The sequence below is a fragment of the Gasterosteus aculeatus genome, chromosome 7, assembly GCF_964276395.1.
Source record: "Gasterosteus aculeatus chromosome 7, fGasAcu3.hap1.1, whole genome shotgun sequence".
NCBI classification, from domain to species: Eukaryota; Metazoa; Chordata; class Actinopteri; order Perciformes; family Gasterosteidae; genus Gasterosteus; species Gasterosteus aculeatus.
Window position 1 is genome coordinate 14,019,066 of NC_135694.1, and position 18,483 is coordinate 14,037,548.

General features: G+C 45.9%; 1 protein-coding gene across 9 annotated transcripts in view; it reads left to right on the top strand.

Annotated features, from left to right (window-relative positions):
* Positions 1 to 18,483, top strand: part of amot (angiomotin) — a 69,702-nt gene that overhangs the window by 13,143 nt on the left and 38,076 nt on the right. For all 9 annotated transcript variants that reach the window (XR_013468446.1, XR_013468448.1, XR_013468445.1 and 6 more), the window contains exons 4-6: positions 2,561 to 3,128; positions 3,631 to 3,775; positions 9,762 to 9,854. Coding sequence is in view for 4 of the 9 variants with exons in the window: in XM_040181122.2 (XP_040037056.2) it covers positions 2,561 to 3,128; positions 3,631 to 3,775; positions 9,762 to 9,854 (806 nt within the window). In the remaining 5 variants the exon portion in view is untranslated. The remainder of the gene's footprint in view (positions 1 to 2,560; positions 3,129 to 3,630; positions 3,776 to 9,761; positions 9,855 to 18,483) is intronic.

Here is an 18,483-nt window from a genome sequence, read left to right on the forward strand (position 1 = left end):
GGAACACCTCCGCAGTCGGCGGCGGCTCGGGGACACGGAACACCTCCGGAGTAGTCGGTGGCGGCTCGGGGACATGGAACACCTCCGGAGTAGTCGGTGGCTCGGGGACACGGAACACCTCCGGAGTGGTCGGTGGCGGCGGTTGGGGGACACGGAACACCGCCACGGTCGGCGGCGGCGGCTGGGGGACAAGGACGGCCCTCAAATCACCAACGGAAGGGTGGGAGAGGACCACGGGATGGGAGGGGGGGAGCCTGAGTCTCAGAGCGGGGACTGGGGGCGTCGGGATCATGAGTTTCGGAGCGGGGACTGGAGGCGTCGGGGTCATGAGTATCGGAGTGGGGACTGGAGGCGTAGGGGCCTGGAGTCTCAGGGCCAGTACTGGCCGAGCCGGGGTCGGGGCCTGGAGTCTCGGGGCCGGTATTGGCCAAGTCGGGGTCGGGGCCTGGAGTCTCGGGGCCGGTATTGGCCAAGTCGGGGTCGGGGCCTGGAGTCTCGGGTGCCGGTACTGGCCGAGTCGGGGTCGGGGCCTGGAGTCTCGGGGCCGGTACTGGCCGAGTCGGGGTCTGGAGTTTCGACGGCGGTACCGGCGGAGGAGCGAGTCGGGGAACGGCAAATCGCTGCGGCGGCCCAGCGGGAACGGGAGATCGCTGCGGCGGCCCAGCGGGAACGGGAGAGCGCTGCGGCGGCCCAGCCGGAACGGGAGAGCGCTGCGGCGGCCCAGCCGGAACGGGAGAGCGCTGCGGCCCAGCGTGGAGGGAGTAGGTGGCCTGGAGTTGGGCCGCCAGTTCAAGCACCCGCTCACAGCGTGACCCGGGAACTGGAGACCAGGAGATGGCCTCCACCTCCGGAGGAAAAGTGGTGACCAGAGGGCGGCGGCAATGGCGACCCGAACGCCTTCTGGGGACTCTAGCAGAGCCCACTGCGTCTGCCAGGAAGCCAACTGGCGATCGAGGGCAGGCGTTCTCTCTGACACTGGCAGCCAGCTGAAGGCCACGTGGCCCGCCAAGAGCAAGACGGATACCCCAGAACTGGCTCTGGGGAAAGAACTCTGCGGAGTCCTTGAATGGTCGCGTCATTCTGTCAGGGATGTGTGGGGAAGGCAGGACTCAAGATGCAGACTTAACCAAAAAGACTTTAATAGTCAAAAAAGGCAACAACGCCAAAGGCCAACGGGCAAAAACACACATAGGAACCGGGGGGAAAAAAGGCAGGCAGGAACGAGGAACATCCAGGACGTTAGACAATGACGCGACAAGTGACACAAGAGACACACGGCTTAAATACACTAGGGAGGTGCAAGTGATTGGACACCGGTGGAAACAATCACACAATTACAGGGGATGACAGGACCAGGCAGGAAGTGAAGTTACCCAGGGAGACAAGAAGCAGAAAACTACAAAATAAGACTGAGAATAAAACCACACCGTGACATAAGATGTGGGTAGTGGTCCATGAAGTGGTGTTTTGGCCTTAGTCTGAAATCCGGAAAGGTATTTGTGAGCAACTTCCGATGGTCCAGTAGTTTACAAGATAAATAAGACAATGTTTCTTCCAACAGTCTGTTTGACACAACAATCTCAACTATTTCCTTCAAGTCCATTAAAATCTCCCATGCAGGCTCCTGTGCTGGTATTTTACATCCAATTATGAAAGGGAGTAAGCGCAGCAGTGTCCATGTCCATTTTCATGTCCATTTCCGCCAACAGTTCCTTTTCCAAAGCTTGCTTTTGGAATTTTGTGTGGTTTGTTTACTTTGTCTGAATACTTTTTGATTTTATACTTTTATTGAGTGCATCAAATGTAATGAAACCTTTTGAGATCAGATCACAAGAACAATTCTACAGGGACAACTCCTTTAAAAAGGTCATGCAAAATATCTGGGGGAAAACCAGTTATTGGATGAAAGAACAGTGGATGTTTGCTCACTACACACTTCCTTTTTTTACCCCATATGTGCTTTGTAGGTTTTAATCCTGTCTAAGCTCTTGCAGAAAAGTGTTGTGTTGATCAACCCTCCTTAATTCAAAATCATTAACTTCAGTGTTTGCAATTTGGCCCCGACTTATCAAACAAAACCGGCAGAACTTGTCTACAGTAAAACTTTCAAAAAAGCCTGCAAGACCATGTGCTCCAAGGTTATCTGCACACACCTTTGCAAACTGACCTAAAACGTCAAATTCCCTCTTATTCTAGACATCTTATATCTTTAATCAGCGGTTCAGAAACTTTTCATAACCGTATTGCTTGCCCACTCCAGACTCAGAAGTGACGTACATGACAGCAAGGCGCATGTGTTAAAAAGTTTTCATTAAAAAAAATGAGGCTTTATCTACCTAGCTTTTTTTGAAAGATGCTTTATAGAATATGATTTTTATTATTAAAAATATGGGACAACTTGTGTCAAACGGCATACACCAAACTCCAAAAAACCTCCGCTAACTGTTTTCTCAAATTTGAATGAATCGATCCTATTTGAGCTTTTGTGAGCTAATTACATTAACACAAGGCACCGGCTAATGTTTAGAAGAGTGTAAACACACATCTGATCTTTCCTCAGGTCCAGTAAAGGGAGTTCTATTTTCATCCAGAGGCCTCTTCATCAGCACAGTCCCACCTCCTCTGTCACCTCTGTGGGCTCCTTGTCCCGCACCCAGTCCTCCACCCTAAGCAGCATGCACAGCGCATCCCACTCCTCCCATTTCTCTCTCCCTAACCAACACCCTCACAGCCAGGGAGAGCCCTTCCCTAGTATGGGGCTCAATAGTCCGCAGAGTCCCAGCTCCCACCTAGCAGGCAAGCCCGTCAACATAGGGCCCCTTCAGCAGACACATCCAAGAACTCTCGGTTTACCTCATGACCCCTACGGCTCCACACCCAGGATGCAACATCAGTATCATCAATATCAACAACAGCAGCAGCAGTTCCAAAGACATCCCCCTCCTCAGCCCCAGACCCCAGTCCAGGCTGGACATTTCCCTCACCCATACTCCTACTACCCCCTTCAAGGGAAGCCGTTCAGCATGATGGTGCACTCCCACCAGATGGTGGATGTGCTAAATGAGGAGAACAGAATGCTAAGGCAAGAGATGGAGGCCTGCCACGAGAAAGTCACAAAGTTGCACAAAGTAAGCTTTAAATTATTTGTTTAAATATATCATATAAAATTTCCATAGTGACTACAAAAAGTAAAGCGCTTAATGCAGTTTAAATATATATTTGATGGGGAAGTGCTATTTGTATAACAATTAATTCAATGGTTAAAAGTATGATCATTTAGAATATGTGTCAATATTGTGTTAAACAAAGGAACAGCTAAATGAATGTCATGTTAAGCAAAAAACGAGGCTTAGGGGACCAGAGTGAACCCCTTTTGGGACAAACACATTCTTTTGTGCTACAATATAATTCTTCTTTCTACTTTGGATTATCCGTTTATAACAAACATCCAGACATGGCAGGGTAAATAGTAAAGACATTGCTTTTGGTCAAGGTCAGGTTGTAAAAAGAGTTTAGGTGAGGCCAGTTTTGACCAGTCAATAGTTGAATGGGAATATGGATATTACAGACTATAAATATATTATATAAGTTGTATTCCTCTCAGTGTCTTTATTCTGTGTCTGTTGGCAGTTGGAAACAGAGATCCAGCTTGTGTCAGAGGCATATGAAAATCTTGCCAAGTCTTCATCCAAGAGGGAAGCACTGGAGAAAACCATGCGGAATAAACTGGAGCTGGAGTTGCGACGGCTGCACGACTTCAACAGAGACCTCCGAGGTGAGAGAGCAAGCACATCTTCACTCGTCACCACTAAGAAGCTTATTGGAAAGTTTGTCGGCCCATTGCAGTGACATATTATTTAAAATACCATCGTCCTTTGTGTAAATGCACAAGAGATATTTTATTGCCTTGGAAAAATAATTGTTTAGATTAAAGTTTTATTTGTTTATTAACACTATTTTGTAAAACTGACAATTTCTTGTCATAGCACAAGCATCATTATAAACATCATGAACATTCATAACAATCAAGAGAGTAAAGATGATTTGCTGGAATGGAGGCAAAACCTGTGTTTTTCTCATATATACTAGATTGTCTTATAGGCTATTTTATCATGGGTTTGAGTTATGCATAGGTATGAGAGTATTTCCTATGAATAGTCAAGATTGTGAACTAAGATTAAAGAGGGTCTCACCTGCCCTCTTCTTGCTATTATTACCAGAGAACAATGATTGGTAGATCAGATTATACAGTTGTCTATTTTTAATAGTTACCCTACCGCAGACGTGTGTCATTAAAAATGTAGGCAAAAATGTCAGGCAGAGGCACTCAAACAGTGGCGACTACTGGGGAAGAAGACGAAACAGACTGACAACCAAAGCCTGCAGGTCCAGGGTTGAAATACCGCAAGTGATGAGTACTCATTAGTCGCAGCTGTGCACCGCTCAGAATGTGGCAATGGCCGGCGTCTGGAGGTGGGACCAAGAACACACCTACAAAAAGCACATGGCTAAACAAAACGAACAGGGAGATGACAGACTCATGAGGGACGGAAACACTGGCAACGGGTCAGACAGGGATCCTGACAAACATTAGTGCAGGTGCATGTACTGACGTGCATGGACAAACTGAGTTAACATAAGATCTTTAACACTATAACATGTCAGCCTGTGTAAAAAAAAAGATTGACACAGAGTGTAGCGTTTTTAACAAAACATGGATCAAAGTATTTTTTCACTGAAGTCAAAGGTTACGCCATGTGCTCGGTTTGCGGAGAAGAAGTCGCAGTGTTTAAGGATTACAATTTGAATTGCCGTTACGAGAGGAAACACGCGGAGACATAAGACAGTTTTACCAAGCTTCACAAATCCAGGGATGCAGCAGCAAAGACCAGCTTTGTGATAGCCCACAAAGTTGCAAAAAAAATTAAGCCATTCTCTGATGGGGAGTTAATCAAAGAGTGTTTTGTGTACTCGGTTGCAGTACCATACCTCAAGAAAAAAGACGCATTAGAGAACGGAAAATTTGAAGCTAAAAAAAAAAAGGCTGATAATTTTGCATTCTTCTCATTGGCTTTGGACGAGAGCTGCGATATATATAAATATATATATCTATATGCATCTATATACATGTGTTACAAGCAATGGTTGTCCAAATTTAACTGTGAAATTTTTTGTATTTTAACCTTTTTAGCGCTACGTGTTATTTAGGCCGCTGTTCGAAATGGCCTTTACACACATTTTTGTGGTGGCCACCTTGGGGCTTGTCTCCACATTCCCATGGGCTACTCCTTGTGTGCCATTGGTTCAATGTCTTTCGACTGGACACCTTCAAGGTACATAAAAACCTACAAGTGCTTGTCTGCTATAGCTTTACTAGTGTCATCTATTGTGTTTACAGTGGGGTCCTTCATCTGATTACATTTCGTGCAAGCATAAATCACTTCTAAACATTTAGGCTAAATATGTTTTTTCTACGTTACCCATACATAATATCATAAAGCTGAGTATGTTGTTTCCAACTTTATAAACATGGTGTTTCACATATAGGTATTTTGGTGAGCAAACAAACATTATCACAATCTGCAGGCTGAAGGGAACAAGTCCCCCACTTTTCATGGAACCAGACCCTAAAAGGCAAGGGCATGCTGTGGAAGAGACACAGACATCCATTAGCATTTAGCATTAAAACAAAAACGGGAAATTGTGCGTTCTTCAATTTGTGATTAAAAAGTGGTCATTTGATTTGAGTGCTTGTTGTTCATTTTCCCCTAGCTCTGGGAAGGGTTAAAGCTGATGCAAGATAAATTGACCGACATAAACCAAGAACAGGAATTGGTATGTTTGCATACAGAATATGTTGTGTAAGTCACTGCTTTAACCATGTTATTGATGTTGTGATTAAAATATTTAACTTCATCAAGACAAGGGCATTGAACCACAGACAGTTTGTTGCACTCCTGGGAGGAGCATGAGACTGAACCCAGTGAGAACAACCGTTGGGTGGCTGGGCAAAGTGCTTTAAAGAGAATGGGAGTGAGAGTAGAGAGTAGAGATTTTGAGTTTTGTGAGAGGAAAGGAAAAGGCGAGTCCGAGCTCTCAAACGTAAAACTGGATTATAGATTTTGCATTTGCTATTCATGGAATTAACTAAATACCAAACTACAAGTAGGGATCAGTATCGTTTAGGCTTTACTGACCACTGACCGGTGCCTGAACCGAAAAAAGCACAAAACGATTGACTACAAAAAAGAAACACATTTTTTTTTCTTCAAATTAAATAATATATTAAGCACAAAACAACGATTGACTACAAAAAAGAAAGAAAAAAAAATCTTAACACCATACACACACAATACTGTAAATATAAATAAATACAAAAACAAATGGCTTCAAACTACAGCTTTGAACTTTTTAACTTCAAACTATGAACAATATATAACTGTATAACTGTTTAAAGATCCAGAAGTGTAATATATACATTGGAATTTGGAGAATATTAATCATTTCATTTTAGATTTATGCTCACTGTGCAGAAACTAAATATGTAACATATTGAAAAGCATTTACATTCGGTTGACGCTCCTTGTTAGCTTGTCCAGGGTTCTTGCACCATTTCAAAAGTAAAATTGAATGCTTTTTAAGACCTTTTTAAGACCTCAACAAATATAATTTAAGACCCAAAAATGTCACAATTTCTTTGGAATACGCAATTTATTGCCTCCTACAATGGAAATCAAAACTTTTTTTCAAATTAGGAGACAGTATAATAACTGACAATAACCCTTCCAACACTGTTTGGCCAATATAGATGTAAACAATCAAAGTGATTCCTTTGTGATGCAGAACAGAGCCAACATAACATACGTAAATTTGGATTACACTAAACAACACAATGCATTGCGAATCGGGGAACATGGCAGCAAAGACGCCACGTATGTCAGCATTAGATTTAAATGAATTGTGCCTCGTTACAGTATGGAGAACCCACAGTACCTCTGCCTTTTGGGTGTCTGGTGTTGAAATGAAATTTGTTACAGCCGACTGAGAGGTGGCGTCTGAACTTGTGACGCCGTTAGGTCTTGCTGCAAACAATGCAGAGATTAACCTGGCCCTGCTATGGCTAGCTGCTGCAACGTATCGCTGGCGCTTTCCTCCTTTCATGTGCGACTCGACTGCTTTGAGCCCCATGGTCCCTAATGAAAAGGTTTTTGGTATAGTTTACACATTGCCTCATTGTTGTTTTCAACCGGCGCCAACCACCTCCTAAATGCATCCTATTCCATCCACTTGTCGTTAAATTTGCACTTCCCCACCTTCTTTGCATTTTCAACCTCACATCGACAACCGCGTAATGGCGACACGTAGCCTGACGTTAGCGTCTGTAGCCGACGTACCGTAAACAACTATTAAATTGCGGAGACTCATTTCGCAATACTAAATTAATCAACTATTAGATGTTTTACGATGGACCACTGTGCTTTCTCGTCGTCATTAAGCGCACCGGCAAAAAATTAATACCTACAGCAACTTTACGTGAAATTTAAGACAATTTAAGACCTTAATTACCCGAATTTTAATTTAAGACATTTTAAGACTTTTTAAGGACCCGCGGGAACCCTGTTGTCCTTGTTTTATTAACGTCATGATTGCAAAATGCATCCAGGAAGTTATGTCAGAGCTAAATGTCCCATTAACAAAAGTGACTCTGTACTCTTTAACAGTTCTCAGCAAGTGACTCTGCTTCGGTTTGGAGAGGCCTTAGAAACCCCTCACTCCATGAATGACCTCCGCCTGGCAGACAAGCTGTTCTACTTCTACTGCAGATTTGACAATGTCCTGACTCCATCCCCCACACCTCCATCAAACTAGTTATTGTTGTGGCTGCCTCCACTAGTTGCATTGTGTACAGCACCTGACATCTGCAGCCACGCCACCCCCCCGACCAAGTGTCCTCTTTTTTATGTTGCCGGATTGGAAATGGTGACGTATCGTACCAAAGGCTCAAAATGGTCGTATTTGGAGGATAATTATCGTGTATCTGGCAACATTGAGATCGGTCGACCAATGACTGTTCTTTCTACAGTCAGAGCTCGCGCAAGAAGGTGGAACGTAAGGGAGACACCATTTCCAACACTTAAGGGCGGAATAACTAGTTTGTGAAAGACCCAGAGAAACACAAATATCCGACGAAGCAAAATCCCAGACGTTTTTGGAATCCCTGCCGGACGCATTTTTTAGGTCTCAAAAAGAGGACATGTCCGGGGAAAAGAGGACATCTGGTCACCCTAGCATAAGGCAAACCCAGGTAAAACCCGTTTGACTGCAGTATGTTATGCGTCTTATAATCCGGTGCGCCTTATGTATGGAAAATGTTCTAAAATAGGTCATTCATTGAAGGTGCGCCTTTATAGTGCGGAAAATAAGGTAATTTCAGATACATTTTGAACATACATGAATATATCTGCTAATTATAGCCATATCTTACCATACCACCATTAACAGTGTTTAACACTACAATCTAAGAAATAGAAGAATATAAGAAATAGAAAGAAATACATTTTCTAATTGGGAACCCATTGAATTTCCCAGGGACCCACTCAAATCACCACCTGTGGGTCCCGGGGACTCACTATATTGAAAACCTATCAACATCACTGCTCATGTGCTCACTGAGCCAGGTTTCAATGATGCAATGGGCTGTGGATTTGCTGGAGTCTGTGTGAGTTTTGTTGCGGAGCAGCAGTTCATTCATCCAGTTGGCCTGAAAGCGGACGTTTGCCAGATGAATTGATGGGAGCGCATGTCTGAATCTCTGCCTGTGCATTTTTACCCAATCGGAGACTCCAGCAAATCCCGAGGAGAGCAGCTGCTCCTCTAACCAAGAGCTCGGTGAAACTTTCCGGTTCGATGAAGCATAAAGTTCGATGAGCCCCGTTGTCAATCCTTAGCACTGATAACATATCTGTCAACTAAATTTAGTACATTACCATACGTGTTTGACAAGTGTGGTTTACTTAAGAATTTTTAACTTAACTTTAACTTTGTTAAACTTGACCTGTTAGCATGTGGTGCCAGTACTATATTTCAAAATAGGCCTGTAGATGTGTGACATTTTATTGTATGTTTTTTTTATTGTACTGGCCACATCTGAAGTTGATTTGGTTAAATCTCTAGGACCAGTTCATTAAAGTATGGCGCATTGAAAGGGTAAAAAATAACTAACAAATTCAAAATGATGGCTACCTCTCGTGTTTAAGGTATACAGTAATGAGACGTTATTTTGCGTCTTACCATGTTACATATACCTACCAAACTTTGCACAGCGAGGCAAAATGCAATGTCAGGGCTACCCGAGGGGGGGGGGTGCTATGACATTTTTTCCGACTGGAACTCGATACCCATATTAGATAGTTACTTTTCCAAATGACTTATGTGCTAAATTTCAAGGGTTCACCAGTAGACACAGTAGAAAAAAAATCCCCTTTTTGCTAAATCTGGCAGGAATATGTGTATAGGTATAGTGTATAGGTATCAACATGCTGCAGGTCAGGATAAAATAAGTGTGTAATTGGTCTCACTCACTTTCTAGAGGTAATTATACAATGAATGTGACTCCTTCAGCTCAGTGAAGCCCAAAACCAGTTTAATGCTGCGTGCTCCTTTGATAACATCCTTTTGAGCTGCTTCTTTCTTTTAGGCAAAATATTTTCAGTAAATCCTTCTCTTTTGTTGTCCCAACTCTTGTCTTTTTTTGTTCAAAGAACGCATGGAGACGGCCAATAAGCAGCTCACTGCTAAGGAGTATGACTGCTCAGAGGACAACCACAAAACCATCTCCCAGCTGCTTGTACAGAGTGAGTACAACGCATTTATCTGACATGGATGTGACTGAAGAAACAAACAATCATAATTTATAGTAGGGGTGCCCAATAGGTCAATCCCGGTCGATCGCCAAGGCAGTGCCAGTAGGTTGTCTGCACGTCACGAATGCATGGTCGACCACGGGAGCTAACTGAAACTAATACTAATGAGCGTTCCTTGCTTACTAACGTACACATTTAATATAATTTAAAAGCAAACCTGGCTGACTACAATCAGTGCAAGTCATCAAGTAAGGTAATGACCAAGAATGGTTGTCACGGTTCCCTCCCTTCTGACAGATGAGAGGCTCGTTGTTGTTTTTTTATCGATTCATTTTGCATTTGTTTGGCATGCAGCGCAGTTGTTCCATTTGGTTACTATTACTACTTTATTAAAAGTAGCTGCTGGTGAGGAGAGACAGAGACTTCTCTACATCCTCCGTTTTGTGCTTCACGGAGTTGTGGCTCTGCGGATCGATACCGGACTCCGCGCTCCAGCTGGCGGGCTTCCAGCTGCTCCGAGCGGACTGCGACACGGAGCTCTCCGGCAAGACAAAGGGTGGAGGAATCTGCTTCTACTTCAACAACAGCTGGTGCAACGACGTAACGGTGACCCTAAAACACTGTTCTCCTGATCTGGAAACTTTCTTCATCAACTGCAAACCCTTTTATTCCCCCCGTGAGTTCGCTTCATTCATCCTGGTCGGTGTTTACATGCCGCCGCCGGGCAACGCGCACGAGGCACAGCGGACACTCGCCGACCAGATACGGCGTGTGGAGCGGACCAACCCGGACTCTTTATTGTCCTCGGGGACTTTAACAAAGGAAATCTCACCCATGAACTTCCTAAATACAGACAGTTTATTAAATGCCCCACCAGAGAGGAGAACACGCTGGATCACTGTTACACCTCAGTAAGCAGGGCTTATCACGCCGTCCCTCGTGCTGCACTGGGACACTCTGACCACGTCATGGTCCATCTGATTCCTGCATACAGGCAGAAACTATAGCTCTGCAAACCTGTGGTGAGGGAATTCAAGAAGTGGACCAGTGAGGCGCTGGAGGATCTTCGGGCGTGCTTTGACTGCACAGACTGGGATGTTTTCAGGACTGCTACTGACAGTCTGGATGAGTTCACAGAGGCTGTAACTTCCTACATCGGCTTCTGTGAGGACAGCTGTGTACCATCATGCACCAGGGTGAGTTACAACACCGACAAACCCTGGTTCACAGCGGAACTCAGAACACTACGCCTGCAAAAGGATCAGGCATTTAGGAGTGGGGACAAAGACTTGTACACAGAGGCAAAATACAAGTTTAGCAAGGCGGTGAGAGATGCTAAACGACTGTACTCTGAGAAACTCCAACAACAGTTCTCAGCAAGTAACTCTGCTTCGGTTTGGAGAGGCCTCAAACACCTCACTAACTACAAGCCAAAAAAACCCCACTCCATGAATGACCTCCGCCTGGCAGACGAGCTGAATGAGTTCTACTGCAGATTCAAAAGACAATGTCCTGATTCCATCCCCCACAGCTCCACCAACCTGCTGCAAACTCCCTAAAAAAACCCTCCAAAATGGGAAAATAGGAAGAAATCTGTTAGGAGAAGATAAAGACTGGAAACCTTCTCACAGGATTTGAGCGTTACACCCCAGATGCCATGTGTACAGTATTGAAATAAAAAATAAATGAAAACATGTTTAAATCACAATACCTAGCCGTGGTTGATTAGCGCTGATGGGTAGCGGAGAACATACGTAACAGTCGGAAGCATTTTCTTTTGTCGCTACGTGTTGAGCATAGCGGCACCACATATTTGCACAATATTTGTTCAATGGGTTTATCACATTTTCGAACCGGTTGTCTAGGCGGGTCAGTGCTCGCTTGGTGCGGTTGCGAATGGTCGAGTTAGAGTGAGTTGAGTTGTTGTGTCGGTCAAGTAAGTCGTCTAAATGTTTCTGGTGGAGGACAAAATATGGAATCAACACAAATAGAGTGACACCTGCAAATAAACACATGGTTACACGAGTCCCCCCCAGTCGTCTGAGGGGGTTCCATGATCGCTGTCGTTCCATGATAAGAGAGAACCACTCTTTAGGTAGGACTACGGAATCACAAAAAGATGCTGAGAAACAATGAAACTGAAGCAAGCTATAATATGAATAAACTGTCGTGGCACAAACGACTACTGTGTCTATGTGGAGGGGTCCTGGTTGTGTTCTTCTTCTTGTGTTGGTCCGCAGGTACACGTTGGGATGTGGAGTCTGCCAACCTTCTTTCTTGTGAGGCACCCGCGTTGTAGACAGTCAACACAGATCACAATGCACTGTGTGTCTGTCGGTCAACTACCCGTCCGTGGTCACTGGATCGGTGGTGTCGGTTGATTGACACTTGTTCTGGAAGTAGGGTCGCCTGAGCCCACTGCTGGTACTGGATCTGGAACCTTCTTGCAATGGGATGCGTGGACCCAAGTTGCTCTTTCAGCTACCTTGACCGCTGTTTGGGTGACCAGGAGAATCTGGAATGGACCCTGCCACCGTTTAGCTTTCCAACTTTTCCTCCTGAAGTCCTTCACCACCACGAAGTCACCTGGTTGCAGTCGGTGTAGTGGACCCGTTGCTTCTCTTGAAAGTGCAGCTACAACCTGTTTTCTTACATCAGACAAAGTGGAAGACAGTCGAATGCAATAGGTTAACATGTCATTCTCGCACATTGTGGTGGAAGGGAGTGGTGTTCCTGGAGCTTCCACACCTATATGGGGAGGAACTGTGAAAAGGATTTCAAATGGGCTTAGGTTGATCAGAACCAAGGGCAGTGCTTTTGTCCACGGTAGACCTGTGTCTGTGCAACATTTGGCCAGTTTTGTTTTCAATGTTCCATTCTCTCTCTCTCTACCGCTCCTCCACTAGCTGGATGGTATGCGCAGTGTGTTTTTAAGTCAATACCCAGGTATGCACTTAATTCTGTGATTGCTTGGTTGACAAAATGTGAACCATTGTCGCTAGAAATTTTGCTTGGGATTCCCCAGCGGGGAATGATCTCTGAAATCAAGGCTTTAGCTACTGTGGAGGCTGTCTGCTTACTGGAGGGAAACACCTCAACCCATTTGGACCACATGTCTACCATTACAAGACAGTGTTTCTTACCTTCCGATGGGGAGAGTTCCACAAAATCCATCATTACATGTTCAAACGGTCTTGCAGGCGGTGGATGTGCTGCATGATGTGACACCTGTACTGAACGACCTATATTGTGAGTTGCACATGTTATGCATGCTTGGCAGAACCTTTGTGCATAAGCTGCAAAGCCTTTTGTGAACCATGTTGCATCAATGATACTTAACATTCCCCCTTTTGACACATGGTCTAACCCATGAGTCAATTTCGCATAGTGAGGGAAGAAATGTTTAGGTAAGCATGGATTACCATTCGGACCATACCAGATGCCGTCTATGAATTTGGAGTCTGAGGAGGACCAAAAAACGTCTCTCATCTGAAGTAGAGAGGGACTGCACGGCTGCAAGAGAGGAGGGGAGAGAACACATGGCAGGAACTGGGCGTGATGGTTTGGGAAGAGGACGTCTAGCAGCCGCTTTTGCAGCTAAGTCTGCTCGCTCATTCCCCTTTGCGATGTCGCCTGTGCCGGATGTGTGCGCTGCACATTTGCAAACGGCAATAGCTGTGGGCAACAAAATGGAATCCAATAGTTCTGCTATCAGAGTGTGGTGTAACACTGGTTTGCCATCTGATTTGAGAAAATTTCTGTGTCTCCACAGCGCACCGAAATCATGAACCACGCCAAAAGCGTATCTGGAATCAGTGTGAATGGTTGTCGTTTTATCCTTAGCTAGTTTACGAGCTTCTGTTAGCGCGATTAATTCTGCTGCTTGGGCTGAGAGGTGACATGGAAGAGGGCACAGAACACAGAACAGCTGAGTCTGAAACAACAGAGAAACCCACAAGATTAGAACAAGTCAGGGGATCCCGTGAAGCAGATCCGTCAACATACATTACCATGTCACTGTTGAGCAGAGGTGTATCTGCGAGGTCTGGTCGAGGTGTGCACTGAGCTTCCAGCTCAGCCAAACAATTATGCTCCTCTCCATCCTCCGGAGTGGGGAGAAGAGATGCAGGATTGAGGACATTGCAGCGTTTTACTGTAACATTCGGCATGTCTAGGAGACATGTGTGATATCGAAGGTAACGCGCTGCAGATAAATGAGACGACTTCTGTTCGAGAAGAATCAGTGAAACCGAATGTGGAACCAATAATGTTAGCGTAGCATAGCCTACAATGTCACGAGAGGCTGTAAGAGCCTTTTCAGCAGCTGCCACAGCTCGAAGGCACTGTGGTAAGCCTGCCGCTACCGGATCGAGTTTTGCGGAGAAATAAGCTACTCATCGTAGTTTATCGCCATGGGATTGTAGGAGCACTGATGTCATACATCCAGAACGTTCATCAACGGTTTGTGTGAACGGTTTGTGAGGATCAGGAAGACCCAAAGTTGGAGGAACTTGTAACGCGCATTTCATGTCCGTGAAAGCTTGAGAGGCTGCAGGGAGCCACTGAATTTTATCATGCGCGCTGAGATTTTTCCCATGTATCAATGCGGACAGAGGTTGCTCGAGTTGGGAGTAATTTGGAATAAATGACCTACAGTAGGAACACATGCCCAAAAATGACATCATCTGTTTCTTGGTTTGTGGTTTTGGAAGTGTTACAATTGAGGCAATGCGTTTTGGTGATAGTGTCTTCCCTTCACCGGAAATGTTATGGCCTAGGAAATGAACGTTTTGTGAAACAAACTGTAGTTTGGATAGGCTGGCCTTGTGTCCTTCCGCTGCTAAGTGTTGAAGCAATTTGAGTGTGTCCTGTTCACACTGCTTTTGTGTTGGAGCTGCAATTAAACAGGCATCAACATACTGCAAAAGAGCTGTTCCTGGAGACAAAGTGAGGCTCTCCAAACTTTCCCTGAGTGCCTCGTTGTAGATCGTAGGTGATTCTGTGTAGCCCTGACACAAGCGTGTGAAAGTGTAAGGCTTGCCATTGAAATTAAACGCAAACCAAAACTGACTGTCAATGTCCACAGGGACACTGAAAAAAGCATTTGAGAGGAAAACCATCGAGCATCAGGTGGAACCTGTGCCATAATGGTGTAAGGGTTGGGAACATTTGGGGCTCGTGCGTGGACGGCTGCATTAACTGCTTTTTAGGTCCTGCACCAAATGCCACTCAGTTGGTTTGCCTGCATCTCTGATCTTTTTAACTGGAAAAATTGGTGTTCTTACTGGCGAGTCAGGACATGGAACAATGACTCCGGCCTTTAAGAGGGAGTTGAACACCGGTGTTATACCGCCAATGGCCTCTTGGCGCAGTGGGTATTGATGTTTGTGGGGACGGAAGTCTGATCGAGGAGTGATGACCACAGGTTGACATTTTTTGATGAGTCCCACGTCATATTTATGCGCCGCCCACAAGGTGTCTGGAACAGATCTAAGGGCAGGAGAAATAGAGGAGACATTAGTCAAAAATGTATCAGTGTGTGTGTCAGAAAATATGTTATTTTCATCCATGACATAAACAGATCTGAGAGCAGGTGTGCAAAATGCGAATGGCTGTTTAAAGAAGCCTGTCGACAGAGAGCGCATCACAAGTGGATCTGGTGTAGCCTCCCAATCTGCCAATGCCTCGCACGCTGTGACAAAAGGTCCCAAATCTCTCCATTGGTCTGTTGCTGCTTTAGACAAGGAGATGTGTGGGAAAGAAGAGTCCACATTAAAGAGGTGCTGCTGAGAGGGGGTGAGAGAAACGGAAACAGCACATTTAAGTGTGGACCAAAACAATGTCATACATGCAATTTGATCATTCAGATCCTGTAGAAATAATGCATTATATTGCTTATCTGGCCCATGTGACACATGAGCTTTGCAGTGGAGATATGAAGCATCCATGCACTCTGCCTCAGGCTGGACGCGTGATGCTGCCAGGTGGGACAGTTCTGATTGTGAGTCAACCGGAAGCCACCACTGGTATAAAAACATTGGATCACTCATAACTGTCTTTGCCATCTGGTCAATGGCTCTGCATCTCACCACTTGCAACCCTTGTAGGAGTGGAGATGAGGCTAATGCCGAAAGAACACATGAGGTCTCTGCCCATTAGATTAATGGGACAGCAAGAGGACAGCAAAAAGGAATGTTTTACTGTGATGTCTGGTTCAGGGTCAGTTGAGTCAGTGTGTGTACTGGTCATAGGTGCCGTAAATCTCTCTACAATAGTCATCCCTGAAGCTCCTTGTGAGAAAACCTGTTTTCCACTAAGTTTCTGACCTGGAAAATACTTTTGTTGTATTACAGAATGTGTAGCTCCCGAATCAACCAAAAACGATGAAATTCCCTTGAATTTGCACCATAGTGGTGGGCATATTTTCAAATGATTTTCCTGAAAACTTTGCATATGTGTGTTTAAGTGAAAGCTTTTGTTGTGTTCTCAATTGCTCTGTGATGTCCATGATAGCTTGTTGTTGCTCTGGTGTGTGTGTGTGAGTGTGAGTGTGCGTGCAGGGAGTTAGTGCAGAAAGCGTTTCTTCATTTCCGGCTGCGGTGTGTGTGTGTTTTACTTCCCTTATCATGTGAGGCCTCAGCATGGTTGCCGTCTCCCCCTCACATGCAGCCTCCTCCTCCTCCGCCTCACGTCAATCGGAATGTGCGTTGCCACCCCTTCCTCGTCTGGCCAGTCCACGCCCCCATCCTCTACGAGGTGCTTTTTGTGGACATTCTCTGTGCCAATGTCCTTGTTCGCCACAGCGGAAACCCGTATCATTGTCATTGGGTGGATACAGCTGTGATCCCTCCTGGTTCCAGGAGGAGCGTCCCCTTGTCACATGACCACGCCCCCTGAATCCGCCCCGTTGGTTGGGATCCCGTGGGCAGTCGTTTCTGGCAAGTTGAGTGACAGCTACGAGCATAGTCAGTTAGGCGAGTTCAATCTGACGTGACCGCCTTTTCCCCTCGTGGTCAGTTCTCTCTATGTCCATGGATTGCGCATGTGCAGCATGTTTCTTTACATCCGCGAGTCGCGAGTCTTCCATTCCAGCCACAGAACGCTGCACAGTCATTTCTTTGTCCAATAGTCCATTCATGAAAGCATTCTTCAGGTGTGATTCCCACGTCCCCAGAGCGTCTCCTAACACGGCGGGTTGTGGAATGCCACTGTTAAGATTAAACACTGTGAGAAGTCTTTGGTAGTAATCATGGACGGACTCACCCGTTGCCTGCTTGGTATTGTTGATGGGAGTCATATCCACTTTGTCTGGGAACAATGTCTTTATGCCGTCGCTCAAAGCCGTGAGTGCGTCTCTGTACGGCTTATTTTGATTTGTACTCCATTCAACGTTGGCCGCACTGGTGTCTCCTGCAACCAGCTAGTTGGCTTTTTCTAGTGAGTCGGACCCACGTGACTCATTAGAACACGTCGAATTTCAGCAAAGTTGGGCAGGAATTGCTTACAGAAGTCCATGAATGCTTCAGCAAACAGTCTTCCCGAGTGCTGTATCGGCAGGAGATGAGCCATTGCAGCTCTAATGTCCGTATCAGTCCAAGGCCGGAAAACAAGTATGGGACCTGAGTGTCCTGGTACTTGAATCATTGGGGTTTGGAGCACAGATTTTGCATCCGGGGGGACTCCCTCTGGGTCGAAAGAGGGGGAAACAACATCTGATGTAGATGGTTGCTCTGCAATCAGTTTGTTGATGGCAGAAGTGTCCCCTCCGGTTGCTCCTGGAGAGCGAGATCGAGTGAGGAGAGCAGCCTGTCTCTTTTCCTCCTCTTCGCCGAGGAGTCGTTCCTGTGCTGCTTTCACTGCCGCTTCCTTTTCCTCCCTCTGCCGGGTGTAGTGAACCTTTTGAGCTTGTGACCATGCAGACAAAGGTTGCAGTTCGCCTACAGAGCCAACAGGTCTGTGGACGATGCTGTCAACATGGCCCTCCACTACATCCTCCAGCATCTGGACTCCCCAGGAACCTACGGCAGGATCCTGTTTGTGGACTTCAGCTCTGCCTTCAACACCATCATCCCGTCTCTGCTGCAGGACAAACTCTCCCAACGGCACGTGCCCGACTCCACCTGCAAGTGGATCACAGACTTCCTGTCTGACAGGAAGTAGCACGTGAAGCTGGGGAAACATGTCTCAGCCTCTCGGACCATCAGCACCGGTTCCCCCCAAGGCTGCGTTCTTTCCCCTCTGCTCTTCTCCCTGTACACCAACAGCTGCACCTCCAGTCACCAGTCCGTCAAGCTCCTGAAGTTTGCGGATGACACCACCCTCATTGGACTGATCTCTGGTGGGGATGACTCCGCCTACAGGTGGGAGTCTGACCATCTGGTGTCGTGGTGCAGCCAGAACAACCTGGAGCTCGACGCTCTAAAGACAGTGGAGATGGTTGTGGATTTCCGGCGGAACAGAGCCCCACCCTCCCCAATCACCCTGTGTGACTCCCCAGTCACTATTGTGGATTCCTTCCGTTTCCTGGGCTCCATCATCACCCAGGACCTCAAGTGGGAGCTGAACATCAGCTCCATCACCAAGAAGGCTCAGCAGAGGTTGTTCTTCCTGAGGCAGCTGA